The sequence below is a fragment of the Phocoena phocoena genome, chromosome 5, assembly GCF_963924675.1.
Source record: "Phocoena phocoena chromosome 5, mPhoPho1.1, whole genome shotgun sequence".
In the NCBI taxonomy this organism is placed as follows: Eukaryota; Metazoa; Chordata; class Mammalia; order Artiodactyla; family Phocoenidae; genus Phocoena; species Phocoena phocoena.
In genome coordinates, this window is record NC_089223.1 from 46,099,983 (window position 1) to 46,127,292 (window position 27,310).

At 39.6% G+C, this 27,310-nt stretch overlaps 2 protein-coding genes across 2 annotated transcripts in view; both read right to left on the reverse strand.

Annotated features, from left to right (window-relative positions):
* The window catches only part of SHROOM3 (shroom family member 3), a 309,586-nt gene extending 283,672 nt beyond the window's left edge, over window positions 1-25,914 (reverse strand). Inside the window, exon 1 of the mRNA XM_065878012.1 lies at window positions 25,747-25,914. Coding sequence (XP_065734084.1) covers window positions 25,747-25,914 — 168 coding nt within the window. The remainder of the gene's footprint in view (window positions 1-25,746) is intronic.
* On the reverse strand, window positions 19,263-19,764 carry LOC136123722 (histone H2A.N-like). The gene is given in 2 exon segments (XM_065878084.1): window positions 19,263-19,740; window positions 19,742-19,764. Coding segments are annotated over 2 exon segments (501 nt in total).
* Window positions 25,915-27,310: the final 1,396 nt, after the last annotated feature.

Below are 27,310 nucleotides of genomic sequence, written 5' to 3' on the forward strand. Positions count from 1 at the left end.
TATGTCCATTCCTAAATATGCTATTTTTATTGAATTGAAGACAAATGGAGAGAGTATTTTATATCTTATACCTAAGTTAAAGTCACTTTGGAACTTATATAGCCCTCAATACTTTTCCTTGGGTAATATTAAAAAGTTGTCTCGGGGGCTTCCCTGGTGGTGCAGTGGCTGAGAGTCCGCCTGCCAATGTTAGGTGACACGGGTTCGTGCCCTGATCTGGGAGGATCCCACATGCCTCGGAGCGGCTGAGCCCGTGAGCCATGGCCACTAAGCCTGTGCGTCCAGAGCCTGTGCTCCGCAACAGGAGAGGCCACAGCAGTGAGAGGTCCGTGTACCGCAAAAATAAATAAATAAATAAAAAATTTTAAAAAGTTGTCTCTTTTTAATAATCCAGAAGAGTCATATACACACAATTTCTAAATTCAAATATAAAAATTCTAATGATAGTGAGTTAGAAGTATGCCTTGATATTGTAACAAATATACAAGTTAATCACTTTAATCCTCACAGGAAACTTGTAGGTTAGAAGGAGCTGGTACCTTACCCATACTTTACAGATGAGAACACAGAAGCCAGGAGACATTGAGGACAAGCTAGATTGCGAGGCCATGAGGAGGAACCTTGGGTACCAACTGCAGGGCCCCCAGCTCCCTTTATACCACTCTTAATGCCGCTCAGAGAAGAAGTCAAGTATGCTGCAACCCTAGTGCCAGCATTTGTTCAACTGTCACGACATCACTTTAGCCAAAGCACAGAGAAGATGCAATGCAGTTAGAAGGAAGATTTTACAGTTTTCTGTGCCTTGGCCTGGATAGCATCATGACTCACAAAGGGAAAAGTGGCTCATGGCACCATATCTGGCTGCGTGAGATTTTCCTCCATTGATTTTTTTTCTCCATCTACTGCTCCAACTTGATCCTGTTTAGTGAATGAGCCTGACGGAAAACCCAAGCCTGCATAAAAAGCTCCCTGCTGACGCTCTGTCACAGCCGCTCAACCTAGGCTCCCAGGAACTTGGGCAAGCGGAAGAATCCTTTGTCTTCAGACTATGACAAGAGTGGAAAAAAATCCCAACTATTTGGCTGTGTAGCATCATTCGAGCATGCCTTAATGGGGAAGGTCTAATGAGGAATGCAGCCTTTGAAAAATCGAGCTTATCAACTCCCAGAGCATTCTCACTGTACAATTCTACACCATTATCATTAATAGGATTCAAACTACAAATCAGAGATTATGTTACTATTTTCCCCAGTTTGATGGCCACAGATGCTTCTTTTCTTTACTGGTTATGTTCAAAGAGATCTTGGCCTGTTATTATAATCAAATGTGCCGGAGAAAACATCCCTATTCTTCGTGGATTCTATGGTGGTAGCAGGAATAAGAGAATAAAAGAAAAGCCAATTTTAAACTACCAAATGAACCGCAGCTGCTCCAGGCCCCTTCCAATCCCCCCTTCCTCTCCTGTCATTGACCTAGTAACGGATTCATGTTCTTGAGCTTAACTCAACTTTCAGAGGGGAGCTGGGCCTAAAACCAGTTGGAATGGTTTTTGAAGGTACCCAGAGGTCCTTTCCAAACACAGGGCACATGTTTCTGGCAGGTAAAATTCACTTATATTTCTTCCTCTATAATCTCTCCCAAAGCAATTCAAGAGAATTCACCTCCAACACTGTACTTCGTGCATGGTTAAAATGTTTCCAGTTAAAAAGAAGAAAAAAAAAAAAGACAAGGGAGTCTAAAATACTTCAAAAGTGTGTGTGTGGTGGGAGATTTACACGGTATGTGTATTATATCTCAATAAAATTGTTACTGTTTTTAAGCATATGTGTAGTTGGGAAGGGGAAAGAATGGATAAACATGACTGAATAGAGAATACTGATTTTAAAAGGCATCACTAAGGGTGTGGGTAATGGGAAGTTAATGCTTAATGAGGGCAGTTTCAGTTGTGGAAAATGAAAATGTTCTGGAGATGGACAGTGCTGATGGTTGCACAATAATATGAATGTACTTAATGCCACTGAATTGTACACTTAAAAAATGGTTAAAATGGTAAATATTACGAGTTATATACTTTACCACAATAAAAGTCATCATTTTTTTAAATTAACAAAAACCATTACTACATCAAGACTACATGTTTATTGTAGAAACCTTAGAAAAAGAAATGAAAAAAGAGGAAAATATAAATCCCTTAAAATCCCATTATCTGGACACAACCATTTTTTAGTACTTTTGTATATATAGCCTCCAAAATTTTGTCACAAACATATAAGTAAATAAAACTGGGGTTGTACTAGGTGTATTATTTAGCAATAATTTTGCTTCTCACTCAAAAAACAAATATATGTATATATATATCTTTCCATGCTTAGATAGATAGATTACACATACAGTTGGCCTTTCATATCTGCAGGTTCAACCAATCATGGATCAAAAATATTAACAGAAAAGATTCCAGAAAGTTCCAAAAGGCAAAACTCGAATTTGCTGCATGCTGGCAACTATTTGCATAGTATTTACATTGTACTTATAACTATTCACATATTATTTACATGGTATTACATACCTTGTACATACACCAGAGATGATTTTTTTCTTTTCTTTAGGATAAACCCAGAGTTATATAATTGTTGAGTATGCACATTTTTAAGAGTTAGTACTTGGTGCCCTCCTGAAAAGACTGAACCAATTTGTATTCCCATGGAAAATGTGTGAAATTACTACCGCCAAGTGCATGTTGTTACTCTTCCTCATCTTTTTTCAGAATTAGAGGAATTTAGAAAGAGTTTTTAGTGAAATAAGTCAGGCAGAGAAAGACAAATACTGTATGTTTTCACATATATGTGGAATCTAAAAAAGCAAAACAAATGAACAAATGTAACAAAACAGAAACAGACTCACAGATGTAGAGAAGAAACTAGTGGTTACCAGAAGGGAATGGGGGAGGGAGGGGGGCAAAACAGGTGAAGGGGATTTTTACAAACTACTAGGTATAAAATAAATAAGTTACAAGGGTGTAATGTACAGCACAGAGAATATAGTCAATATTTTACAATAACTTTATATAAAGTATAATCTATAAAGTATTGAATTACTATTTTGTACACCTGAAACTAATATAATATTGTGAGTCAACTATACTTCAATTTTTTACAATTCTATCTCATTTAAATCTTTATTTCTTTAAATACTAAGGAGAATAAATGCTTTTCCTAGATATTCCAAAACTCCCTGTTATTCTTTTCTTGTGAATTGCATGTTCATGTCCTTTCCCAATTTAGCTTTTGTGTGGGTTTTTTCCTTATTTGTAGGTAAGAGTTCTTTTATATTAAGGATCTTACCCTTATCATATCTTTTATCCTATCATTTTAGCTTATGGCGCTTCTGCCATGTAAATGTTTTCAATTTTTTCATAGTCAGATCTATTACCCTTTCTTTCCCTTATAATATTTGTCTTTGGCTATCGTACTTTCCTTCCTCCAAATAATAACAATATTATCTATATTTTAAAGCGTGACATAATAAAGGCCATATATGAAAAACTCACAGCTAACATCATACTCAATGGTGAAAGACTGAAAGAAAGCTTATCCTCTAAGATCAGTAATAAAATAAAGATGCCCACTTTCACTACTTCGGCATAATATTGGAAGTTTTAGCCAGAGCAAATAGGCAAGAAAAAGAAATTTTAAAACATCCAAACTGGAAATGAAGAAGCAAAATTATCTCTATTTGCAGATGACTGACCTTAGATGTAGAAAACCCCAACGGTCTCACACACACACACACACACACACACACACACACACACATACTCACACACACAGAGAACTAATAAACAAATTCATCAAAACTACAGGATACAAAATCAATGTACAAAAATTAGTTGTGTTTCTATGCCTAGCAGTGAACAATCCAAAAAGGAAATTAAGAAAACAATTCCATTTACAACAACATCAAAAAGAAAAAATATTAGGAATAAACTTAACCAAGGAGGCAAAAGACTATACACTGAAAACTGGAAAACATTGCTGAAAGATTAAAGAAGACGTAAATAAATAGAAAAACAGCCCATGTTTGTGTATTGGAAGACTTAGTCTCATTAAAATGTCAATACTACCCAAAGAGAACTATACATTCAATGCAATCCCTATCAAAATCCAAGAATTTTTTGCAGAAAAGTCCAACCTAAAATTCATGTGGAATCTCAAAGGACCCCAAATAGCCAAAAAAGTCTTTAAAAAAAGAACAAAATTGTAGGTCTCACAGTTGTGGGTTTCAAAACTTACTACAAAGCTATAGTAATCAAAACAGTGTTGTCCTGGCATACAGACAAACATATAGACCAATGGAATAGAATAAACAGCCTAGAAATAAACTCTTACATATACACCCAAATGATTTTCTACCAGGGCGCCAGGACCATTTAATATTCAAAAGACAGTCTTGCCAATATATAGTATTGGAAAACCTGGATATTCACTTGCAAAACAATGAAGTTGGACCCTTACTTTACACCATATACAAAAATTAACTCAAAATGGATCAAATAATTAAATGTAAGAGCTAAAACTATAAAACTCTTAGAAGATGTAAAGGAAAAGCTTCATGACATTAACTTTGGTAATGATTTCTTGGATGGGACACCTGAAGTGTATGCAACAAAAGAAAAAATTGTGTGCTTCATCAAAATTAAAAACTTTTGTGCATCAAAGGACACTATCAGCAGAGTCAAAATGCAACCCACAGAATGGGAGAAAATATTTGCAAACCATATATCTGATAAGGGATTAATATTCAGAATATACAAAGAACTCTAAAACAACAAAACAATCCAATTTAAAAATGGGCAAACAACTTGAACAGACATTTCTCCAAAGAAGATATACAGATGGCTAACAAGCTCGTGAAAAGATACTCAACATTGTTAATCATTAGGGAATGTAATCAAACCACAATGAGATACCACTTCACACCAGTTAGGTGGGCTATAACTTGAATCCTTTGTGCATTACTGGTGGGTAATGCAGCTGTGGAAAACAGTATGGCATTTCCTTAAAAAATTAAAAAAAGAAAATAAAGCATTTTTCAATTACAAAAAAAATAAAGCATTTTTCCAGTTTCACATAGAACTACCATGTGATCCAGCAATTCCACTTCAAGGTATATACCCCCTAAAATTGAAAGAAAGTATAATGGACTGATTGTGTCTCCCCCCACCCCCAAGTTCATACCCATGCCTATATTTGGAGTTAGGAAGTGATTAAGGTTAAGTGAGATTATAAGAGTGAGGACCTGGTGTGATAGAAGTAATGTCCTTATGAGAAGAGACACCAGAGAGCTTCCTCTCTACTCCATCTCTGTCTATAAGTCAGGAAGAGAGCTTTCACCAGAAACCAAATTGGCCAGAAACTTGATCTTGGACTTCCAGCCTTCAAGGACTATGAGAAAACAAATCTATGTAGCTTAAGCCAGCCAGTATTTTGTTATGGCAGTCCAAGCAGACTACGACAAAAGGCACTCGAGCAATATTTGTACACGTATGTTCATAGCAGCACTATTTACAATAGCCAAAAGGTGGAAACAACTCACATGTCCATCAACAGATGAATGGGTAAACAAACTACAATGGAGTACTATTCAGCCTTAAAAAGGAAGGAAATTCTGACACATGCTACAGGAAGGATGGACCTTGGAGACATTAATGATAAGTGAAATAAGCCACAGAAGGACAAATACTGTATGATTCTACTTATATGAAGTACCTAGAGTAGCCAAATTTATAGAGACAGAAAGTAGATTTGGGGGAAGAGGAAAATGCGGAGCTGTTTAATGGGTACAGAGTTTCAACTTGGGAATATAAAAAATTGTGGAGATGGATGGTGGTGATTGTTGCACAACAAGGTGAATGTACTTAACGCTGCTGAAATGTACAGCTAAAAATAGTTAAAATGGAAAAGTTTGTTATGCATATTTTACCATGTTCAAAAAAATTTGAAGTGTGCTTGCTAAAAGAATCTAAACAATACAGAAATACATCAAGTAAGCTTATGAAGTAAATTTATTTCGTTATTTTATATGTAAACCTTTAATTCATCTGGTTTTATTTTGGTGTTAGGAATGAAGTGGATCCAGGTTTTATCTTTCCTGATCACAGTATTATTGTTAAATAATCCTTCCTCCCCCATCACCCCTACTAATTTAAAGTTTCTCTTTCATCATATACTAATTCTTATCTATGTAGTGGATCCATTTCTAAATTTTCTATTTTGTTCCATGGTGCCATTGGCCAATTTGTTCCTGCCTCACAGTTTAAAGTATCACACTTTAAGGTGTAATTTATATGATGCAAAATGCACAGATCTTCAGGATACAATTCAATGAGTTTTGGCAAATGTATACATACACATAGCCCATACCACTATTAAGATATAAAATATTTCAATCACCCAAAAAGATGCTTTGTGCCTCAGTCAGTCCCCAGCCATCCCCATCACAGAAACAACCATTTTTCTGATTTCTTTCACTGATGATTCATTTTGCCTGTTCTAAAAATTCATGTAAATGGAATAATTCAATATGTCCTCCCCTGTGTTCTACCTTTCTTCACTCAGCACAGTGTTTCTGTAGTTTATCCATGTTGTTGCACGTACCAGTAATTTATGCCTTTTTACGGTCGAGCAGTATTCCATTGTGCAGATGTGCCACAATTTCTTTACCCACTACCTATTGTCAGATATTTAGATCGTTTCTAGTTTGGAGCTGTTATGAGTACAACTGTTACAAACATTCCTGTACAAGTCTTTATATAAACATATGTTTTCATTTTCCTTGGAGGACCATACTTTTAAATTACTATAGCTTTATAATAAGTATTAATATTTACTACAGACATTCTTCACTCATTATTTTTATATTTTCTTTCTTAAAATGGGCTATTTTTACATTATTCTGCCAAAACATGCCTTTGGGAATTTTTGGAATTTGATAGATTAGTTTAAGAAAAACTAACATCTTGATAACATTTAATCTTCCCATTCCAAAACATGTTACATTTTTCCATTTGGTCAGGTCTTCTTTTACGTTCCTCAATAAAGTTTTAAAATTTTTATCAAAAAGTGCTGCACATTTCTAGCTTAGTTAATTCCTAGGTAGTTTTATTTTTTTATTACTACTGAAAATTGGTACCTCCCCAACCCCCCACCCCTCGCCCATTATTTTTTCTTATTATTATTACTTTTCCACAGAAGGGATCTCGGTTTCTTTTTTAAATTATCTTGTATCCAGCCACCTTACTGAATTTTTCCTCTAGTTATTCTATTATGAACTATTTTAAACATTTACTTTGCGGAGGGTTTCTTTCTCTGAAGAAAATGGAAAGAAAATTATCTCTTTCTAAAGCCCTGCTGGATTGCTTTCCAATCCTGCTTTCATTGTCACACTCCCTTATAATCAGTTATTTGACCTACCAACAACCCCAGCCAGCATCTCCTTTCTTTTGTGTCGACTATAAAACTTCAGGGAAGTCAACTGTCAATAGGAAAGTGACTTATACCTTTCAAGAACACATTTTGAATTAAGTCTAGTGCATATGACAGCTAGAGTCTATAACAGAAAAACAATAGGTTGTTGTTGATTAGTTAATTACACAAGTATCCATCATCTTTTTCCATGAAGAAGCAGCCACACTACACATTAGCAACGAACATGTAAACATTCACCATAGATCCCTTGGATCTGAGACAATTTTGATCAGTAGATACTGGAATGGAGGATGATAGCAAGGACTTTTGTAGACATTTGAGAGACTCTTCTCCCACATGTCATGGGTCCCCACAAGAAGTCAGAGTGGACAGCCAGGAAAGTTACCATGGGGCAGAGAGAGCAACTGGGCATCATCCGTGGTCAAGAGGCTCCTGCTCTCAGGTGGCTCATGCCTCCCACATGGCTTCATAAAGTATAAGATGGCCCTTGTAAAATGCTTCCTCACCCCTCACTCTGAAATGCTTCTTTTCCTTTTTTATAATCTAACCAGTTCAGCTTACTCACCTTTATAACCTCCAAAGGGGTAAAACTTCACTGATTTCCATATCTCAATGAACACAAATTTCTCATACTCGATTGCTAGCACCCCTCCTCTTCTGCAGTATTAACATTTTTTCTGTTGCAATGTTAAATGCCTTTGTGTCCTCAAACTCCACTAAAGAATGAAATTCTATCCTCAGCAATTTAGCAAAAACTTCCATATTTTACATTATTCTGCTTTCCCAGGACACTGCACCTTTATTTCTCAAAACATGAGCAGAATTAAACAGATTTAAGACCCTGACATCTGACAACAAGGAAGGCACTCTTCCTTCAGAGAAGATCCTAGAATCCACTGCCTAGGTCCTCTGAGCATGCCATATCAGGTCTCATTTCCTAAGTTCTCTTATTTTTTTTCCTCTCTTTTTAAAATTGAAATATAGTTGATTTACAATGTTGTGCTAATTTCTGCTGTACAGCAAAGTGACTCAGTTATACACATATATACTTTTTTTAAATATTCTCCTAAGTTGTCTTCCGAACAACTTTTTAGATTGTCGTCATTCCCTAAATAATTAGGGCACTGCAATGTTGTTTAGAGCTTCATTTTTGTCGTCTTCCTCTACTACTTTAAATTTCAGTTAATGAAATCAATACTAAATGCTGAGTAATGGTGAGTAATATCTATTTTGTGATTCTTCCTTATTTTCTTTCTCCTTTTTTGTTTCTTCTACTTTTTATTACCAGAATAAAAGTGGGTTTTTTTTCTTTACAATTCAATGATTTTTAATATAAAGTTGTGCACTCATCACTGCCATCTACCTTCAAAACATTTCCACCACCTCAAAAAGAAACTGTACCATTTACTGTTACTCTCCATTCCCATCCCTAGCCTTAGGCAACTATGAATTTCCTTTCTGTCTCTACAGATCTGCCTCTTCTGGTTACCTCACATAAATGGAATTACATAATGTGTGTTTTATTGTGTCTGGCTTCTTTAACTGAGCTTAATACTTTTGAGGTTAATGCATGTTGTAACATGTATCAGTATTCAGTTCCTTTTTATTGCTAAATAGTATTCTGTCATATGGCTAGACCATGTTTTGTTTAACCAGTTGGTGGGCATTTGGAATTTTTCCACTTCATGGCTATTGTGAACAACGCGGCTACGAACATCTGAGTATGTCTTTGTATAGACACACGCTTTCATTTCTCCTGGGTATATACTTCGAAGTATAATTGTTGGGTGATATGGTGATTCCATATTTAAGAAACTGGCATCTGTTTTTCCAAAGTGGCTGCACTGTTTTACATTCCCACCAGCAAGGTATGGAAAGGTATATTTTTAACCTCTATGAAATGATGGCATAAATAGGACAAACCAAGGAATTTTGACTAAGAAGAATGCATCTTTTACCCTGCTTGAGAGATGGGAGGTTGGGAGAGGATTCTCTTCTGTACTACTTTCTGAATCTATTTTCTGTTCCACAGGTCCCCTGGACCTAGAGTGGGCATGAATGTGCTCAGCAATCAGTGCCATGGGGTTAAAATGAACATTGACTTGCCAAGACCTCCTTCATTATAATGAAATGCCCCTCCTTGTGCTCACATACACAAAAACACAATTTTTAAAAAATGCTTGTTAATTCCCACTGATGCAAAGAAGCAAATACTTATCTTCCTTTCCATCTCTTTTTCTGATAGCATATATGTTTATTGCTTGCTCTATTACTCAGAATTCAGACTGCTATAAAAGTGCTTTAACTGACAGAGGGAACAATGCCTTCGGCATTATTATATTCAAATAAGAACGTAGAAAAGAGAAGACTGGAAGCATATTTAGTTTCCTTTGAGCTGCCAATTTCATATAGCTGACAACATGAATTATATTACATAAAACCTATTCATTATTCTATCCATTCAAGAGCAACTTGAGGTTTAAGGCAGACTAATGGCTGTCACATGAAGCTACTGCTTGTCAGTCTTCAGTGAACTCAAGCAAAAAACAAGGAAATTGGGAACGGACAACATAGGGAGTCAAAGAATATTCATACTGTGGGGAAACCGCTCCAAAAGAAAAGAAGCTTCTTGTATTGAATTTGGCAGTGGTACAAGTTACACCAGGAAACTGCATTTCTGTGTTGAAAAGTTATTGTGTTATTTTGGGGTTGGGATGGGCTGGAAATCATTTTACTGCTTATTTAGGTGCCAAACTTCATACCATTGACAGGTTATACTGTCAAGTATTCTGGACTTCAAAATATGTTGTTCATTTTTCTTCTTGTGCTATGTTTATAGAATGAATTGAGAAAGAAAATAAGCAACATAAATAAAATTCTTGAAAAGAACCTATGCTCAGAGGCCCCCCACAAAAATCAGACAGAAAAAAAAAAATCTTCTGTCTGTTCTGCTCATGGGGCCCCATTTTCCTTAACCACTAAGCTACGTAACCTACAGGATAAAAGAACCCAAAGAACAAAAGAGAAACTGGATTCTCCTCTCAGAGGGGAGGGGAAAGTCTCTTGGTGCTTGACTGATACAGAAAAAAAGAAATAAGGATGAAAACAGTGAGACTTATCAACCCATTCAATGGAGAATAAAGAGAAAGGCAAGCCCATCAGCGAGAGGGCAGAAGATGAAAGAGAGAATTGCAAAACATCATATCTAGGAATGAAGTTCTCCTTTTCTTAGCACCCAAGAAAATATTAGGTCTAAGAAAGTATGGGATTCCTCCTGCTTGAATTTCAGAGCAGAGTAGAAAGAGATCTATCGTACATTAGATTTTAGGTTCTAGCTTTCACTTAGCAAGCATCCTCTAAATGGTGGTTATCTTGGCTTGGGTTTCCCCATGCAGACTCTGAGACGAGAATTCAAATGCAAGGAGTTTCACTGGGAAGTAAAGAAAACTGAGAGGGAAGTGGGCAAAGGAGGCAGGGAAAGGAAGGCAGTCACATTATCAAGCCAGCTACAACCGTGGGCAGCTCCAGGAGCTAGTGGAAAACATGCACCTCACTGTTATCCCATCCAAGGGATGACAGAGTTGGACTGGTCACCTTCCGACTCCACTCAGTCACAGGTGGAGGGCTGCTCCCAGAGTCATTAACCAAACGGGAGGCAAAAGAAAGTCCATAAGCGAAGAAATGCAGATGCTGATGGTTGGAAGTCAAGCCTCTGTGCACAGCAGCGAAAGGTGAGGGAATATGGGTGTGGCCACGCCTGGGTCAGCTTCAAGTGGTATAAAAACAACCAGGGAACACCTCCCTCTTTGGGTGCAGGGACCTTGTTTGCTGTTGTTTCCCAATTCTGTCATATTTTAGGCATTCAGTAAATAATGTGTTAACTAAATGTGTTAGTGAATGCATGAAATAGCTTTAAATCCTGGCTCCATCATTTGTGAAAAACCTCTTTGCTCATATATAAAAACAAACCTTGGGACTTCCCTGGTGGCGCAGTGGTTAAGAATCCGCCTGCCAATGCGGGAGATGCGGGTTAGAGCCCTGGTCCAGGAAGATCCCACGTGTCATGGAGCAACTAAACCCCTGCGCCACAACTACTGAGCCTGCGCTCTAGAGCCCGCGAGCCACAACTACTGAAGCCCATACGCTTAGAGCCCATGCTCTGCAACAAGAGAAGCCACCGCAATGGGAAGCCTGCGCACCACACACAAGAGTAGCCCCAGCTCGCTACAACTAGAGAAAGCCCGTGCGCAGCAACGAAGACCCAATGCGGCCAAAGATAAATAAATAAAAATAAATAAATTTTTAAAAGACCTCATTCTACGAAATAATAAATGACATAACCTAAGACAGCACCTGACCCACAGCGGGCACTGAGTAAATGTAGTTATTATGTATCGATTTCCTTCCTTCTGCTGTGCAGTCCTCCCTCCTTTATTTTGCTTTTCTCTCACAGAAAGGAAAGGTGGCTGTAGCATTTGATGGTGCCCTAGTTCAGAAATCTGAGAAATTTGCCATGTATCTTGACCCAGTGGAAGGGCCCACACCAACGGTTTCTTCTTAAAGGTCCAATTCATTGACTTACATATGTAGGGGAAGCTGTGATAGCAGTTCTTTCAAGAGAGGGCCAACACTTATTTAATTGTAAGTTTTGAGCCAAGAGCACCACTATGCAACTATGAATGCAACCCTGAAGAATGACACTAATTCTTTTCACCTGCCTGCTGCTTATATTGAGGTCAATGGATGACTTTTTTTTTTTTGACCTGAAGCTTATCAGTAAGGACTCCAAAGTGAAAATATGAAAAAAAAAAAATCAAGGAATAATATGAAAGTGTCAGGTATTTTCTGCCTTCTCATTCCCCAAATTCACTCACTCTCATACTCTTTTAATGTTTCATCTCAACATGTGTATTTCTTTCTAGAACCCAGCCAGATCCCAGGTCTGAATTCCAAGAGCTCATTTCCCAGTTTCCATGAAACAAGGCCTGAAAAATGTGAACTTCTCAGAGGACTGCACACAAGAAGATAAAAGCTTAAATTACACCCGTACAACTTCCTCCGTTAAAATTTATAACTTTTCAAAGGAAAAGAGTAGGTCAATTAGTTCTAGAAATCCAATCTTTCTTCTTACCTTCCAACAAATGTGTGGCTCGGGATATAATTTAATACCCAAAGTGCTAGGCACTCAGTCCAACTAACCTGAAGAGTGCTTGTTCCACTTAACTTGCCTGTGTTTTGAGATCTGTTTAAAATGTTGACATCTTTAGAGTTCTAGGATCTGTCTAAACTACATTTCCAGGAGCCAAGTAAAGGGGAGGGTTGAGGCCAGTTGACGGACGCTCCTCCATGAAAGAACATTTGTTGTGCTGCTGAGCTTATAACAGGTCTCTACACCAAGTTGGGGGGCATGAACTTGAAGCCTCTCAGAAAATCAGTCCTCTACCAGTTTGAAACTCAAGTCTGACTGTGATTCAAATGCAGGCTTTTTCATTGACCCTGCCTGGGGTCAAACCTTTATCTTTCCTTCCTTCACCCTTTGCAGCCTTTTCCCCCTCACTTTCCCTTTCAGTGCTATATTTTATCCTCTATGTTTCTGAAAAGCACAGTGGGCTAAATGAGATAGTGTATTAGTTTCCTATTGCTGCTGTAACGAACTACCACGGACTTGGTGGCTTCAAATAACAAAAATTTATCATCTGACAGCACTGGAGGTCAGAGTCCAAAATGGGATTTATTGGACTAAAATAAGATTTCAGCTGAGTTGTGTTCTTTTTAGAAGCTCCAGAGGGGAGTCTTTTCCTTGCCTTTTCCAGCTTCTCGAGGTCACCTGCATTCCTTGGCTTGGGCCCTACATCATTCTGACATCTGCTTCCATCTCTCTCCTCTCCAACTAGTCTGATCCCTATATTAACTGGATCCAGCCCCTGTTAGCTTTAAACTGGTTAGTGTTCATTTAGCCAATTAGTGTTTCTCCTGGGGTAACAGGCTTGATTTGAGGGTTAAGGCTTTATCATGGCTTAACGATGTGATGGAGTGTATCCAGCCCAAGAGGTAAGCCCTAGGGTTTAGGCTAGTGAGAGGGGGAAGTTTAAGTCAATTGAGGAGACAAGGGCGTGATAGAAAAGCAAAGGCAAAGATGATGACTGTGCATGGAGATGAAAACACAAGGTCTCAGCTGAAAAATAACAATCAGAGAGGTCAAACGAGACCAAGGTTAGAACCTGACAGAAATAAAAGATAGCAGGAAGCAGAGCCTGGGAAAGTGGGGGGAGTCCAATTTAATTCTTGAGGTTGATATCTCAGTCACACCCCTCATTTCATGGTGCAAGTGACCTTCAAGATACCATTGAGCTGCCTGACTTTTCCACACAGTTCACACATCCCACTTCTTCCCCCAGTCATCGTGACATGGGCCAGAGTAGATGGAAGGATTCTTTGGAACTATAAAATGACAATGCAGTTTTTACTTTAAAAGGTATTTTTTAGGCTTAAAGTTTAAAAGGTCTTCGATCAGCCCCTAACTACTTTTATGACCTTAAGCAAGCTTCCAGTTTCTTCATCTATAAAGTGGAACTAGTAATAGAATCCGTACCTCACAGAGTTTTGTGACGCTTATGTGAACTAACATGCCAGTTACAGAGCAGGGTCTCAGTAAAGTTAGTCATATTTCTATGACAAATCTTGTTGTCTTTAAGTGAAAAATAACCCAAGAGATCAACAGTTATGAGGTGGAGGGGGAGAACTTTCTCCCAACTAAATACAAAAAGAATATTTACTGTTTACTTATGCATAATTCCATAAATCACAATGAATTTTGACAGTTTTCTTTTGGAAGGCTCTGTCTTGTTGTACACCCGGGAAGTGCCTTAGAAATGTATGAGGGAGAGGAGAGACTGGCTTTAAGAGTCAGCATAGGGACTTCCCTGATGGTCCAGTGGTAAAGAATCCACCTTCCAATGCAAGGGACGCAGGTTCGATCACTGGTCAGGGAACTAAGATCCCACATGCCGTGGGGCAACTAAGCCCGTGTACCACAACTACTTAGCCTGCAAGCCTCAGCTAGAGAAGAGAAAAACCAGCACATCACAACGAGAGAGAAGCCAACACACTGCAACAGAAGATCCCACGTTCCGCAACTAAGACCCGACGGAGCCAAAAAAAAAAAAAAGTCAGCACAAAAAATCACCCAGAGTTTAATTACATGCAGTTGGCCCATCCCACCATAAGTAGAGAAAGAATTGTGGTGTGATGTACCCTTCCTCACCCCCTGCATTTAAGTTCAGTCCAAGGTCCTTTCTACAACCTACAAGGTCCTGTCTGATCTGACCCCTGCCCCCCTTTGCATTTGATGTCATACTGCCCTCTCTCCTGCCTACTGCTATATGCTGAAAATGTGTCCTTCCCAAAATTCATATGTTGAAACCTATACCCCCAGCGTGATGGTATTTGGAGGCAGGGTCTTTGAGTGGTGATTAGGTCATGAGTGTGGAGCCCTCGTTAATGGGATCTGTGCCCTTATAAACGAGATCTCACAGAGCTCCCTTGCCCCTTCTACCATACGAGGACACAGGGAGAAGATGACATCTATGGACCAGGAAGTGGGCCCTCACGAGATACTGAATCTGCCAGTGCCTTGATCTTGGACTTCCCAGCCTCCAGAACTGAGAAATAAATTTCTGTTTATAAGTCACCCAGTCCATGGCATTCTGTTATAGCAGTCCAAACAGATACCTAATATACTGCAAAAACATCTTTCTTCATATTTCTGAAACATTTCAAGACCTTCCTACATCAGCCTAACTCATAAACCTCTTTTATATCTGATTTCTTATTTCTCATCCATCAGGTCTTAGCTCAAAAGTCATCTTATCGGATAACTCTTCTCTAATCATCCTACTTAAAGTAAACCCTGCTCCCCATACCTCTACCTAACAGATACTACCATTCTGGAACTCATCATTTTTTTTCGTAATAACCCTGAAATTACCATATACAAACATATTTTCCACCAGTCTATTTCTACTGAACTATGAGCTCCACAAGGGCAGGGAATTATCTGTTCAGGTAGCAACTATTGGCCATGATACGGAAAATTAGCCAAGTATCATCTTTGTTATGTGAGTTGCTAACCTCTGTTTGGTACCTACTACTCTCCCACCAGTCCATAACGTCATGTCATAACTGAACTTCGGATGTGTTTTGTCATTTCAAAGCATTATTATATAGTTTAATCCCTTGGATACTTGTAACAACTCCATTGGGTGAGAATGTTCCATTTTTATAGATGAGGACACAGATTCAGGAAAGCTAAGTTACTTGCCCACAGTCACACAGCCAGTTAAGACTATGGTAGAGATGAAATTTGTTTATTTTCACTCCAAGCCTTAGAGTGTCTGGGATGTGTATTTTGCTACACTATACAGCTTTGCCTAAAATGAAAAGAAAAAAGATAACATAGAAATTACAACCCCAGGGACTTCCCTGGTGGTGCAGTGGATAAGATTCCACACTCCAGCTGTGACAAAGTGAGAGAGTGGCATGGACATATATACACTACCAAACATAAAATAGATAGCTAGTGGGAAGCAGCCGCATAGCACTGGGAGATCAGCTTGGTGCTTTGTGACCGCCTAGAGGGGTGGGATAGGGAGGTTGGGAGGGAGGAATACGCGAGAGGGAAGAGATATGGGAACATATGTATATGTATAACTGATTCACTTTGTTATAAAGCAGAAACTAACACACCATCGTAAAGCAATTATACTCCAATAAAGATGCTAAAAAAAAAAAAAAGACTCCACACTCCTAATGCAGGGGGCCTGGGTTTGATCCCTGGTCAGGGAACTAGATTCCACGTGCATGCCGCAACGAAGAGTTCACATGCCACAAATAAGGAGCCCATGTGCCGCAACTAAGGAGCTGGCGAGCCACAACTAAAGAGCCTGCCTGCCGCAACTAAGACCTGGTGCAACCAAATAAATAAATATTAAAAAAAAAAAACTAAAGGCATTACTAAAAAAAAAAGGAAATAAGACATATATTTTTTAAAAAAAGAAATTACAACCCTAAATCAATACAGACATACCAAAGGGCATTAAATATAAAGGCTTTAGTTAGATCTTATAAATCTCTAAGGTAAAATGCAGTTCAAGATGGAGAAGGCTATAATGAATAGATGCATGAATGGCTGAGGAATGAAAAAATGCAGTTGATTTAGAAAAGCCTCCTCTGAAGGCAGGAAAGAACGGTCACTTCCATTCTACAAACCGAACCACACAAGCTCTCTTTTGTGGGGATGGTCATTAGAAGAGGGGAAGAAACAGTGCTTAGATTTAGCAGAGAGTCTTTGCCTTGTTTCGTTTCATTTCGTTGAGAAGGGTCCAGGTTGTCAGAGCATAAAAGATGGATGGACTCCTGAGATGGACCGAGTGGGAAAACAGTGACTCTGCAGCTCTTTGGATCAAGATGTTTGCTGTTTGGAAGTACATCAAAGGGAGAGACGTGGACGATTCTGTCTGTGGGTTACTTAAGATCCAGAACGTCCTTTAGGGTTTTGTTTTTTTCAAAGATTGATAGAAAGTCTTGCATTATGTGTCTCCAATCACATTGTGGGTTCACTAAAATGAGACAGACAAATATTTCTTAAATTGTGTTCCCTACATAAGAGGCAGTGCCTTGGGAATCTATTACCTTTAAAAGAAAGCAGAGTTCTTACAAATGCTAAGAGCCATCTGGCACATCACCTCAGCATGCTGCTTGAATAAAAGTTAGTTCCAACAACATTGATAGAATCACAAACTTAGTTTTTATCTAAAAACACATAACCTTTAAGCAAAGTTTACATAGTTTCAAAAAGTTAAATCAAAAACACAAATTTTCTTTTCTTCCCCAATCAATTTAATTCAACAGACATTTACCAAACATTATATATGTGCAAGACATCATTAAATTGAAAATCCAACTCAACCTACTTACCTTAATTTTTTAAGCAGGGTTTTCTAGTATATACTACCCTCATCATCTTTCTAACAAAGACTTTAAAGAAGATCCTCTTTAATATTTCATTTGTCTTCCTCTTCATTAATACATCATTTTTATCATTGTTATGCATAGTTTAAGCATTGTGGGTAAGAGAAAGTAAAGAAGGAAGAAAAGGAGGGAGGGAGGAAAGAAAGGCCCTTAGCTTCCAGAAGTTAGCAGCCTAACAGGGACCTAGGAAAAGTATGAATGGCACAAGCAGAAAGCAATTAATTATTCTCTCACTAGCTGAGCTTTGCGGGCACACAGACACACACACACACACACACACATACACACACACACACACACAATTTGTTTGCTATGGCAGAAACCATCTTGGCAAATAACTGAACTTCATTGTATCTCAGTTTTCTCTCTGTATAATGAGGAAGTTGGATTAGATGATTGCTGAGATTCTTTATAGATCTAACCTCCGATAGGTCATTCACATTTATTGAGCATTTGTTGTGTGTGAAATGGGAAGTATTTCACTAGGAGAAACGGGATATACAGCCTGAGTAAAACTCATTTGGCTTTAAAGTGATTATCATTTATTGGCCAAATGCAAACAACTATCTGTACTAGAAGATGGCACGAATAAAGGTGCTGGGAACATGCGAAGAAGGAAGACCTGATGCAAATGCAGGACGGAAGGGGATGGAAAAATGAGGGACCAAACTAATTAGTTTAAGGACAGCAGACAGATGAGGCTACCCTAGTATGAAGGGCAAGTGATGTTAAAGAAAAGAGCAAGAAAGGTAGGGAGAGAACCTCAGAAAGGACTGGCTATTTTAAAAGGTCAATAACAAGCTGATCTAGCTGGGTTCTTGGAAGGAGATGAAAAAGATCACTTTGGGATGAGCTAAACCAAACAGCCCAAGGTCTTGGGAAACAGCCTAAAAGTCAATTTCACATTGAACTCAGAAACCGGCTATCATAAACTCATAAAAGGATCCTTGTTTTAGTGCAGAAGAAATGGGTCAAGAGAGATTGTATGGCTGACGTTGGCGTGTTGAAACTGAGGATCACTAAGGAAGCTAGAAGGTTGTGGACAGATGGATATAGAAAAGCCAGAAATGAGGAAATCTCAACATGGTCATCCAGACAACTTAAGTGTGCTCCAAAGGAGTCATTTCCTAACCTACGGGCTGTTTCTATTTCCAAGGCTTCTCACAATGTAGCAAAGCAGTTCATTTCATCTCGAAAGGGCAGGTTGATTGGGATGTTCTGGATGATTCTCTCCAGAGGAGGAATTGTGAAGAGGATTCAGGGATGATCTCATATCACTGAGGCTAGAAAAACCCAATGAAAGAATCCGCTTTAAAATCTGAGTAGTGTCAGCCACCAGGAAGACAGGGGGCATAAGTTTGAGGTTAGCCTCTGATGTCATCAGCTAACACACCCCCTTACAGATAAAGAATGGAAAGATGGGGCTGGGTTAGGGGTGGTGAGCCGAGCCTTGGTAGGGGAAGGCTGAGATTTAGATTGACAGGAAGAGGATGATGGTGTTATAGGTGGTAGAAGCAGATTCAGAGAAGGAGGGGTAATGGCCTGGAAGATGGAACCAACAGGATTTACTAGTGAGATGACACAGAAGACAGTCCAAAGAGCAAAGATACCTCCCGGGCAGGTAGGAATCAGGAGCACTGATGACATAAGAGACAATGGCTGACCTTCAATTCTGAAGCACAGGATTTTTTTTTTTTTTAACACACACGAGAAAAAGCCTTTATTTTTTTCTACAAAGGACATCAGAGGCTAAACACACAGGACCCAGAGACCAGGTGTGGAGCACCAAGACTCCTGTTGTAGCCAGTACTTCTTAGATACATTGTCTCCAACCCAGCCCTCTGATGCATACAATTTTGGGGGGCAAGTGCAATCATTTCCAACAACAGGGCCATTCAGAAACACTTCATTTATCCAAAAGCTCTTCAGAGAGGATCTCTGCTTGACTGCTTCAAGGAGCTGTCTGCCAGTGACAGCTTTTCTGTGGTTGTTAAAGGACCGTCTAGTTGCCTCCAGGCTAATCTGTTCCAGTCGCCAATCCTCCAGAGAGCCCAGAGCATCCAAGACCCAGGAGCATCCACTGAAGTCTGGGTGGGTTTGCTTTAGGATTTCCCCCATATAACTAAAATAAGCCTCACTTTTCCTCCTCTTCTTCCCAAGAGCTGAACTGGTACACTCATACTTCTTTGTGTCTAGACTACACATTTTAGTCTTCTTCCTAGGGAAGACCATGTAAGCACATGAAGTACATGTGGAGGTTTAAATCCTTTGAAGTGCACAAAAAAGGTGCCTCTCCAGATGGAGACATCACAACAATATTTACTAAGAAATGGTAAGTGGCCCCTCCTTTTATGGGTCTTGAACTACTTACAGGAGTTCCTGTACCTATTTTAGGGGACATTTATAGGACTAAGATTTTTTTTTTAACCTCTTTATTGGAGTATAATGGCTTTACAATGTTGTGTTAGTTTCTGCTGTATAACAAAGTGAATCAGGTATATGTCTACATATATCCTCATATCCCCTCCCTCTTGCATCTCCCTCCAACCCTCCCTATCCCACCCCTCTAGGTGGTCACACAGCACTGACCTGATCTCCCTGTGCTATGCAGCTGCTTCCCACTAGCTATCTATTTTACATTTGCTAGTGTATATATGTCCATGCCACTCTCTCACTTCATCCCAGCTTGCCCTTCCCCCTCCCCGTGTCCTCAAATCCATTCTCTGCATCTGTGTCTTTATTCCCGTCCTGCCCCTAGGTTTGGCAGAACCAGTTTTTTTTTTTAGATTCCATATATATGTGTTAGCATACAGTATTTGTTTTTCTCTTTCTGACTTACTTCACTCTGTACGACAGACTCTAGGTCCATCCACTTCACTACAAATAACTCAATTTCGTTTCTTTTCATGGCTGAGTAATACTCCATTGTATAGATGTGCCACATCTCCTTTATCCATTCACCTGTTGATGGATGCTTAGGTTGCTTCTATGTATAGGACTAAGTTTTTTTTTTTTTTTTGTGGTACGCGGGCCTCTCACTGTTGTGGCCTCTCCCGTTGCGGAGCACAGGCTCCGGACGCGCAGGCTCAGCGGCCATGGCTCACGGGCCCAGCCGCTCCACGGCATGTGGGATCTTCCCGGACCGGGGCACGAACCCGCGTCCCCTGCATCGGCAGGCGGACTCTCAACCACTGCGCCACCAGGGAAGCCCCCAGTTTTTTTTTTTTTTTTGGCTACACTGTGCAGCATGCAGGATCTTAGTTCCCCAGCCAGGGATCGAACCCAGGTTCCCTGCATTGGGAGCACGGAGTCTTAACCATTGGACCACCAAGGAAATCCCAAGGACTAAGATTTTTAAAAATTGTTTTCTCTAATAAATTTTAAAACATATATAACAAAAGATTAATCCCGTATTTTACCCAGATCATAGCTCTAGAAACTAGACTGAGACACGTATTTGGTAGGCAACAGTGACTGAATGGCAGAGCATGTCAAGCGCGTGGACTCTGGAGAACCAGGATGCCTGCATTCAAATTCCACCTCTAGCACTTTCTACCAGCCGTGAGAGCTTCAGAAAGCTACTCAAATTCTGTGTCTTGGTTTCTCATGTATAAAACTGGCACCATAATATACTACCTTCCTCATGGAGTTGTGGAAATTAAATGCGTTCACACACATGGATCTCTTCGAATAGAGATCAGCACCTAGTAAGCACTTAGTAAGTGCCAGTAGTTACTGGTGGTTATTTGTTGTTGTTCTGGTTATTTGATTATGAATCCTAGGGGCAGGTGCATCCCCACAGCAGGTGGAACCACTTTTCTCAGCCACAATACGGAGTGAGTCATGATAAAATCATGCTGCCAGCTTCCTGAACTATTGAAATACTTGAGCTTCTACATACAATCCTTATTTTTTTTAAAAAGTTACCCTTTCTTTTTGAAGTTTACAGATTACAGAGCCTCTTTCCTCAACTCCGCCTTTCCTTTTCAAGGACATTAAAACCCAAAGAAAGGGATTTGGAAGTGATTTCTTTTACTGCCACATTTTTGTAGCTCCTTTTCCCCCATTCATTCTCCCACCTCATTTGTACCTAAAGAAAAATGATACTTCATTCATTATATTGTCACACCTGGCAGCTTATAACTGCTTTGTATAAATGTACCTGCCTTTCATATCAAAGACTTAATGTGTGCTATCCCTTCCCTTCACTTACAATGGGGGTCACCCTACATTAGGGGAATAGTGAACATTTGGTGAGCAGCATATGAGCTAATGGGCACTTTCTTCATAGTCCTAGAAAAAAGGTCTTAGATACACACAATCAGCCTCTAAGCTTAACTTTTGTCTCATCCTTGGTATTAATTACGCGCACTTTCATCAATGTTCAAACTCCCGGTTCGTTGGCAAAATAAAGCCCTCTCCTCCCAAAGACATCCACGTTCTAATCCCTGGAACCTGTGAATATGTTAGATTACATGGCACAGGGGAATTAAGGCTACAGACAGAATGAAGGTCATTACTCAGCTGATCTTCAAATAGGGATATTATCCTGGTGGGCCCAATGTAATCCCAAAGGTACTTCAAATTGGAAGAGGGAGGCAGAAGTTAGAGATCAGAATGATGCAATGTGAGGACTCAACCTGCCATTGCTGGCTTTGAAGATGGAGGAACGGGACCGTGAGCCAGGGAATGCGGGTCGCTTCTAGAAGTTGGAAAGGGCAGGGAAACAGAGCCTCCCCTATAGCCTCCAAAAAGGAACACAGCCTTCTTGACATCTTAATTTTAGCCCAGTGAGACCTGTGTTAGACTTCTGACCTACAGAACTGTAAGGTAATAAGTTTGTGTTGTTTAAGCCACTAAGTTTGTGGTAATTTTTATGGTAGCAATGGGAAACATACACGTTCCATGTCTGGAGATCTGCCTGGCATCCTCACCTCATGGGACTCTGCATCCTTGCTTAGACTGCCTCCCTGCTCTGTTTTGTCTTTGCCTATTAATTCAATAGAAGTTATCGAGCACCTACCCTGTGCCAGGCTCTCTGCTAGATCTTGGAAATGCAAGATGAATAAGACATAGTCCATGCCTTTTCATTTACTCAACAAATATTTGTGTACCCGGGCTGAGTTAGATGTGGTAGAGATGAAGAGAAAATGGTCGCAGCCTTTCTAGAGGCTTTCAGACTGCTGAGAAGACAGTCAACATAAATTTAAAAATTATGATTTGGTGTAATAAATGCATGTTATTGGAGTGTAGAAGAGAGATCACCTAACCCAGCTTGATGAAGTCAGGAAAACTTCAGAGAGAGGAAGAAATGGAGCTTGGATGAATATGAGTTTGCCAGACAGACAGGATGGGGAGAGAGATTCAAGAGCTTTGAAGCAATGTGGCACTTGAAATCTGGCTAGTGGATACGAGAAACAGAATTTAAAATTGTATTTCATTTTAGTTACTTTTTTAAAATATAAATTTATTTATTTTTGGCTGCGTTGGGTCTTTGTTGCTGTGTGTGGGCTTTCTCTCGTTGCGGCGAGCAGGGCCTACTCTTCGTTGCAGTGCATGGGCTTCTTATTGCGGTGGCTTCTCTTGTTGCGGAGAGTGGGGTCTAGGCACGAGGGCTTCAGTAATTATGGCACACGGGCTCAGTAGTTGTGGCGCACGGGCTTAGCTGCTCTGCAGCATGTGGGATCTTCCAGGACCAGGGATAGAACCCGTGTCCCCTGCATTGGCAGGCGGATTCTTAACCACTGCGCCACCAGGTAAGTCCCCTTTTAGTTACTTTTAATTGAAATGGAAATAGCCACGTGCGGCTGGTGGCTACCATATTGGACAGAGCAGATTACGCCAGATTATACCCTTGAAAGGAAGGAGATTGTCTTCTCTTTTCTTTTTTCCACTTCTTATGGACTGGAAAGCAGATGTTGGGGCAAGTCACCTTGGACCATGCAGACGGGGCATCAGGATGAAAGTAAGAAAGTAGAAGGCACTTGGGGCCCTGACCCCTTGCAGCCATCTTTCAGTTTGGTTCATGCTCAGATTGTCATGTGAGAGAGATATAAATTCCTATATTGCTTAAGCTAATGCTATTTTGGATCTTTGTAGATCAGACAAATCTGTATCCTAATACAATGTCTCTTAGACTAATGAAAAGCAATAGTCATAATCTTTGCTAAGTTTTTTTTTTTTTTTTTTTTGAGCTCTTTCTGTGTACCAGCCCCTATGTTAGCTGTTCTAAGTACACGGTCTCATTTAATCCCCACACATTCCAATAAGGGAGATAATCGTTTACCCCCATTCTGCAGATAAAATGGAGCCTTGCAGAGTGGCTCATTAGTGGTAGGATTAGGCCTGTTTGACAGGAAACTGTATTCTAGTGAGCAGATACATAATATCTTAACATTAAAGACCAGGCAAATTGAATGTAAACCAGAGTTTTAAAATGCAGAGATAATATTTATGTCTGTGGCAGACCCGGCACCCACTCCCTCCTTCTTCCTGAAAACAGAACCCAGTTTGTTCAAATAGTGGGCAGAGATGCCTTGACATCAGGAAGGCTGTTTCTATCGCAGAACCCAGGAAAGAAGTCCTGACTGGTCTAAACTAGTCATGGTAGTCTCATTCCCCTTGGCCAATAATTGGTCTAAGGATAGGTATGTGGCACCGTTCTGGTCAACAAGATGTAAGCACAAGTTTGATAGGGAGGGTTCCAAACCAAAAGCCAAAACCCTGCCCAGAATGAAGATGCAATGCCGGAGATATGGCATCCATCTTGCAACCATGAAGACAAAAGTCTACATCATAAAGAAGGCAGAGTGGAGAGCTAACTGAAGTTCTTGATGACATTATTGAACTGCTGCTCCTTGCCTGGACTCCAGACTTCTTGTAATATGAGAAAAACTAACCCCAGTTTACTTAGGTTACTATCAGTCGGGTTTCCAGTTACTTATAGCTGGAAGTCTTCCTAACTGATACACATATATGTATACGTATCTTTTGTTTTCTTAGGAAAGACAAGGAAAAGTCACACGGCTTACAGTGCTATTCTGCACGTCCTTGGCTGACGGCTGGAAAACAGTTCCCACTGGCTCACCCACAGTAAGCATCATTTGTCTCTCTCAAAACACACATTTTGGTGGGATATGAAAAATAACCTTAAGTAGGTAATAGAGCACAGGCAAAATGCATACTTACCTCTTTCCCACTCTCCAACTGAAACTAAATTTCCCCTCAGTTGCAGATGTTTTTTGAGTAATGCTAAGGTGTGAAAAGCACTTATATTCCGTTGTTTTAGACTGTTAATATTCTGAAATTTTAAAAGAAATCTCTGGGGACTTCCCTGGTGGTCCGGTGGGTAAGACCCTGCGCTCCCAAGGCAGGAGGCCCGGGTTCAATCCCTGGTCGTGGAACTAGATCCCGCATGCCTCAACTAACACCTGGCGCGGCCAAAATAAATAAATAAATAATAAACTAATGAATTTTTAAAAAACTATTTAAAAAATAAAAATAAAAAATCTCTGTAATCTTTCTTAATCTCTGAGGTTTTAGAGAAAAGCAGAAACACGAAACCTAATGCACAAAAAGGATTCATTCAATGGGTATGCCTATCCACACCAAAGATATATGAAGAATTGAGGCATGTTGCAGGATGACGAAGGTTTAAAAATTGGCTTAAATACATAGATAAACAGAAGAGGCAGAAATGCTGTTTTGCCCTTGGATTATATTGAAAGCTGATTTAATTCTCCTGAGTGTGCAAAAAGCAATAAATAATATTTATGCAATCAATTATCCAGAATTGCAAACAAATTCTAAAATATTTCGGAACGCTAGATTCTTCCAGTTGAAAGGAGAAAGAACAGATAGTTTTCTAGCCATAAAGGCACTCATACACAAATATACACCATGCCACGACATTAACTATGCTGTTAATCTTTAATCTGATTCATAACTGAAAAGATCATGTGGTAGCTGGTTTTATACTATTTCATTCACAAAAAGAGATTATCCATTAAACAAGCACATTTTTCCCTGGGATTTCACAGAATAAATGCGCGAGACACATTTTTCTTTCAACCACCAAGCTATGTAAAATATTTCCCGATATAATCAGAAAGGTATGAAACAGCAAATTAAGCAATATCTGGGCAATCCTCGGCATTATTTTGTGTTCTTGACAGATCTGACAAAAGTAGAAAAAGCAATTTCAATAAAGACAATATTGGAAAAAGAAACATACCTTAGAGATGATTAATGGTTCTCCATGCTCCAGGCCACCTTTCAAAGTAAAACCCCAGGGAGCTCCTCCCTGCAGGAACGCTTCCAGATAAACGTACCTTCCCCTGGGGGTCCTGTTAGGGTTTAGGGTGGCACTGGTCTCATCGAAGTTCTCCGTGGTCCTCATCATGCCAAACACACGATCCCTCAAGTTAAATTTTAAATGCCTGCAGCAGATTCAAGAAAGCGGTGCTTGTATAGCACATTATCCCATCCTTCATGATCCACGCTGGCCGAAAAAGAGGTTTTCAGGAACAAATTCTTTCAGATGTAAAGGGTTCTTCCGAGCTTAACTCCAAGATGCTGAGCCAGGAGGATTTTTCACTTCAACATTTCTGAATGTAAACTCTCCTCCTGGAATTCCCGGTTCTCACTGAAGCCCCCGAGTGGTGTATATCTCTCTACTCTGTTCAAAAAGAAACTTCTTTCAATGTCACTCTCAAGACTGCCTTTATTTCACACACACCCACACCAAAACTCTTCCAGCAGATTTTACAGAGAAACTTCAAGTCATCTTACAATGTAGTAAGAAAATTGCAAAAACTCAACTGAATCCCTCAATTCTGATTGATTATCAACCCTTTCTTCCTCTCCGAGTGAAATTTACCATTACAATAGCCCCCCCTCTCCCCAGAAGTGGCTTTAAAAGAAAGAAAGCACTTACTATGCTTCTGCTCGCTTCAGGAGTTTCTAACTTGTCCAAACTGAGAAGCTGTGCTAAAACTTTTTGCTTCTGTTTTTCAGCAATAAGTTCAGTTTGTTTCTTGTAAAAGAAAAAAAAAAAGTTTTTTCCAGGATGTAGAGAAAAATGGAAAAAAAGCATGGTAAATTAACCTTCCCTGGAAAAAATATCCAGGAGGCAGCTCAGTGCTTTCTTTGGTCCTTTCAGTGATGATCAGCCACTGCAGCTGCCGAGGCAGCCACTTGCCTCCTCTGAGAGAAAGAGTAAGGAAGTGAGAGGAAAATGGATCAAGGCAAACAGAGGCACCGCAACCTTTCTGCACTGTAAGCACTGCTATGCGGAATTCGGTTCGCCACAAAGACCTGACCAATCAAAACAGTCTTACAGCTGATAAAACGGAGACAGTTAAAAATACCATACAGATGGCTAATTAGCAAGGAGTAGAAAAATAGTTGATAGATTAGCCACACCTTGTTCCAGTTAAAGCAGAATCCCTGGGGGTGAGCACAGACATTGACATTTTTAAAAAACCTCTGGGCAGTTCTGCTGTGCAGCCAAGTTTGCAAAGAGGATTTGGTAAACATTTAAGTAAGTGTCAAGGTAGTAGCACAAGGGCTTTATTTTGTTCTTTGGAAGAAAATGCCAAGTAAAATATATGACTGGTCTGTCATCTTGAAATAGGACTCTCCAGTCAAATTTCTCCTTATTTGATTCAATACAAACAGGAGGCAGGCTTTCTTCTGTATTTTTTTTTTTTTTTTTTTTTTTTTTTTTTATGCGTTACGCGGACCTCTCACTGTTGTGGCCTCTCCCGTTGCGGAGGACAGGCTCCGGACGCGCAGGC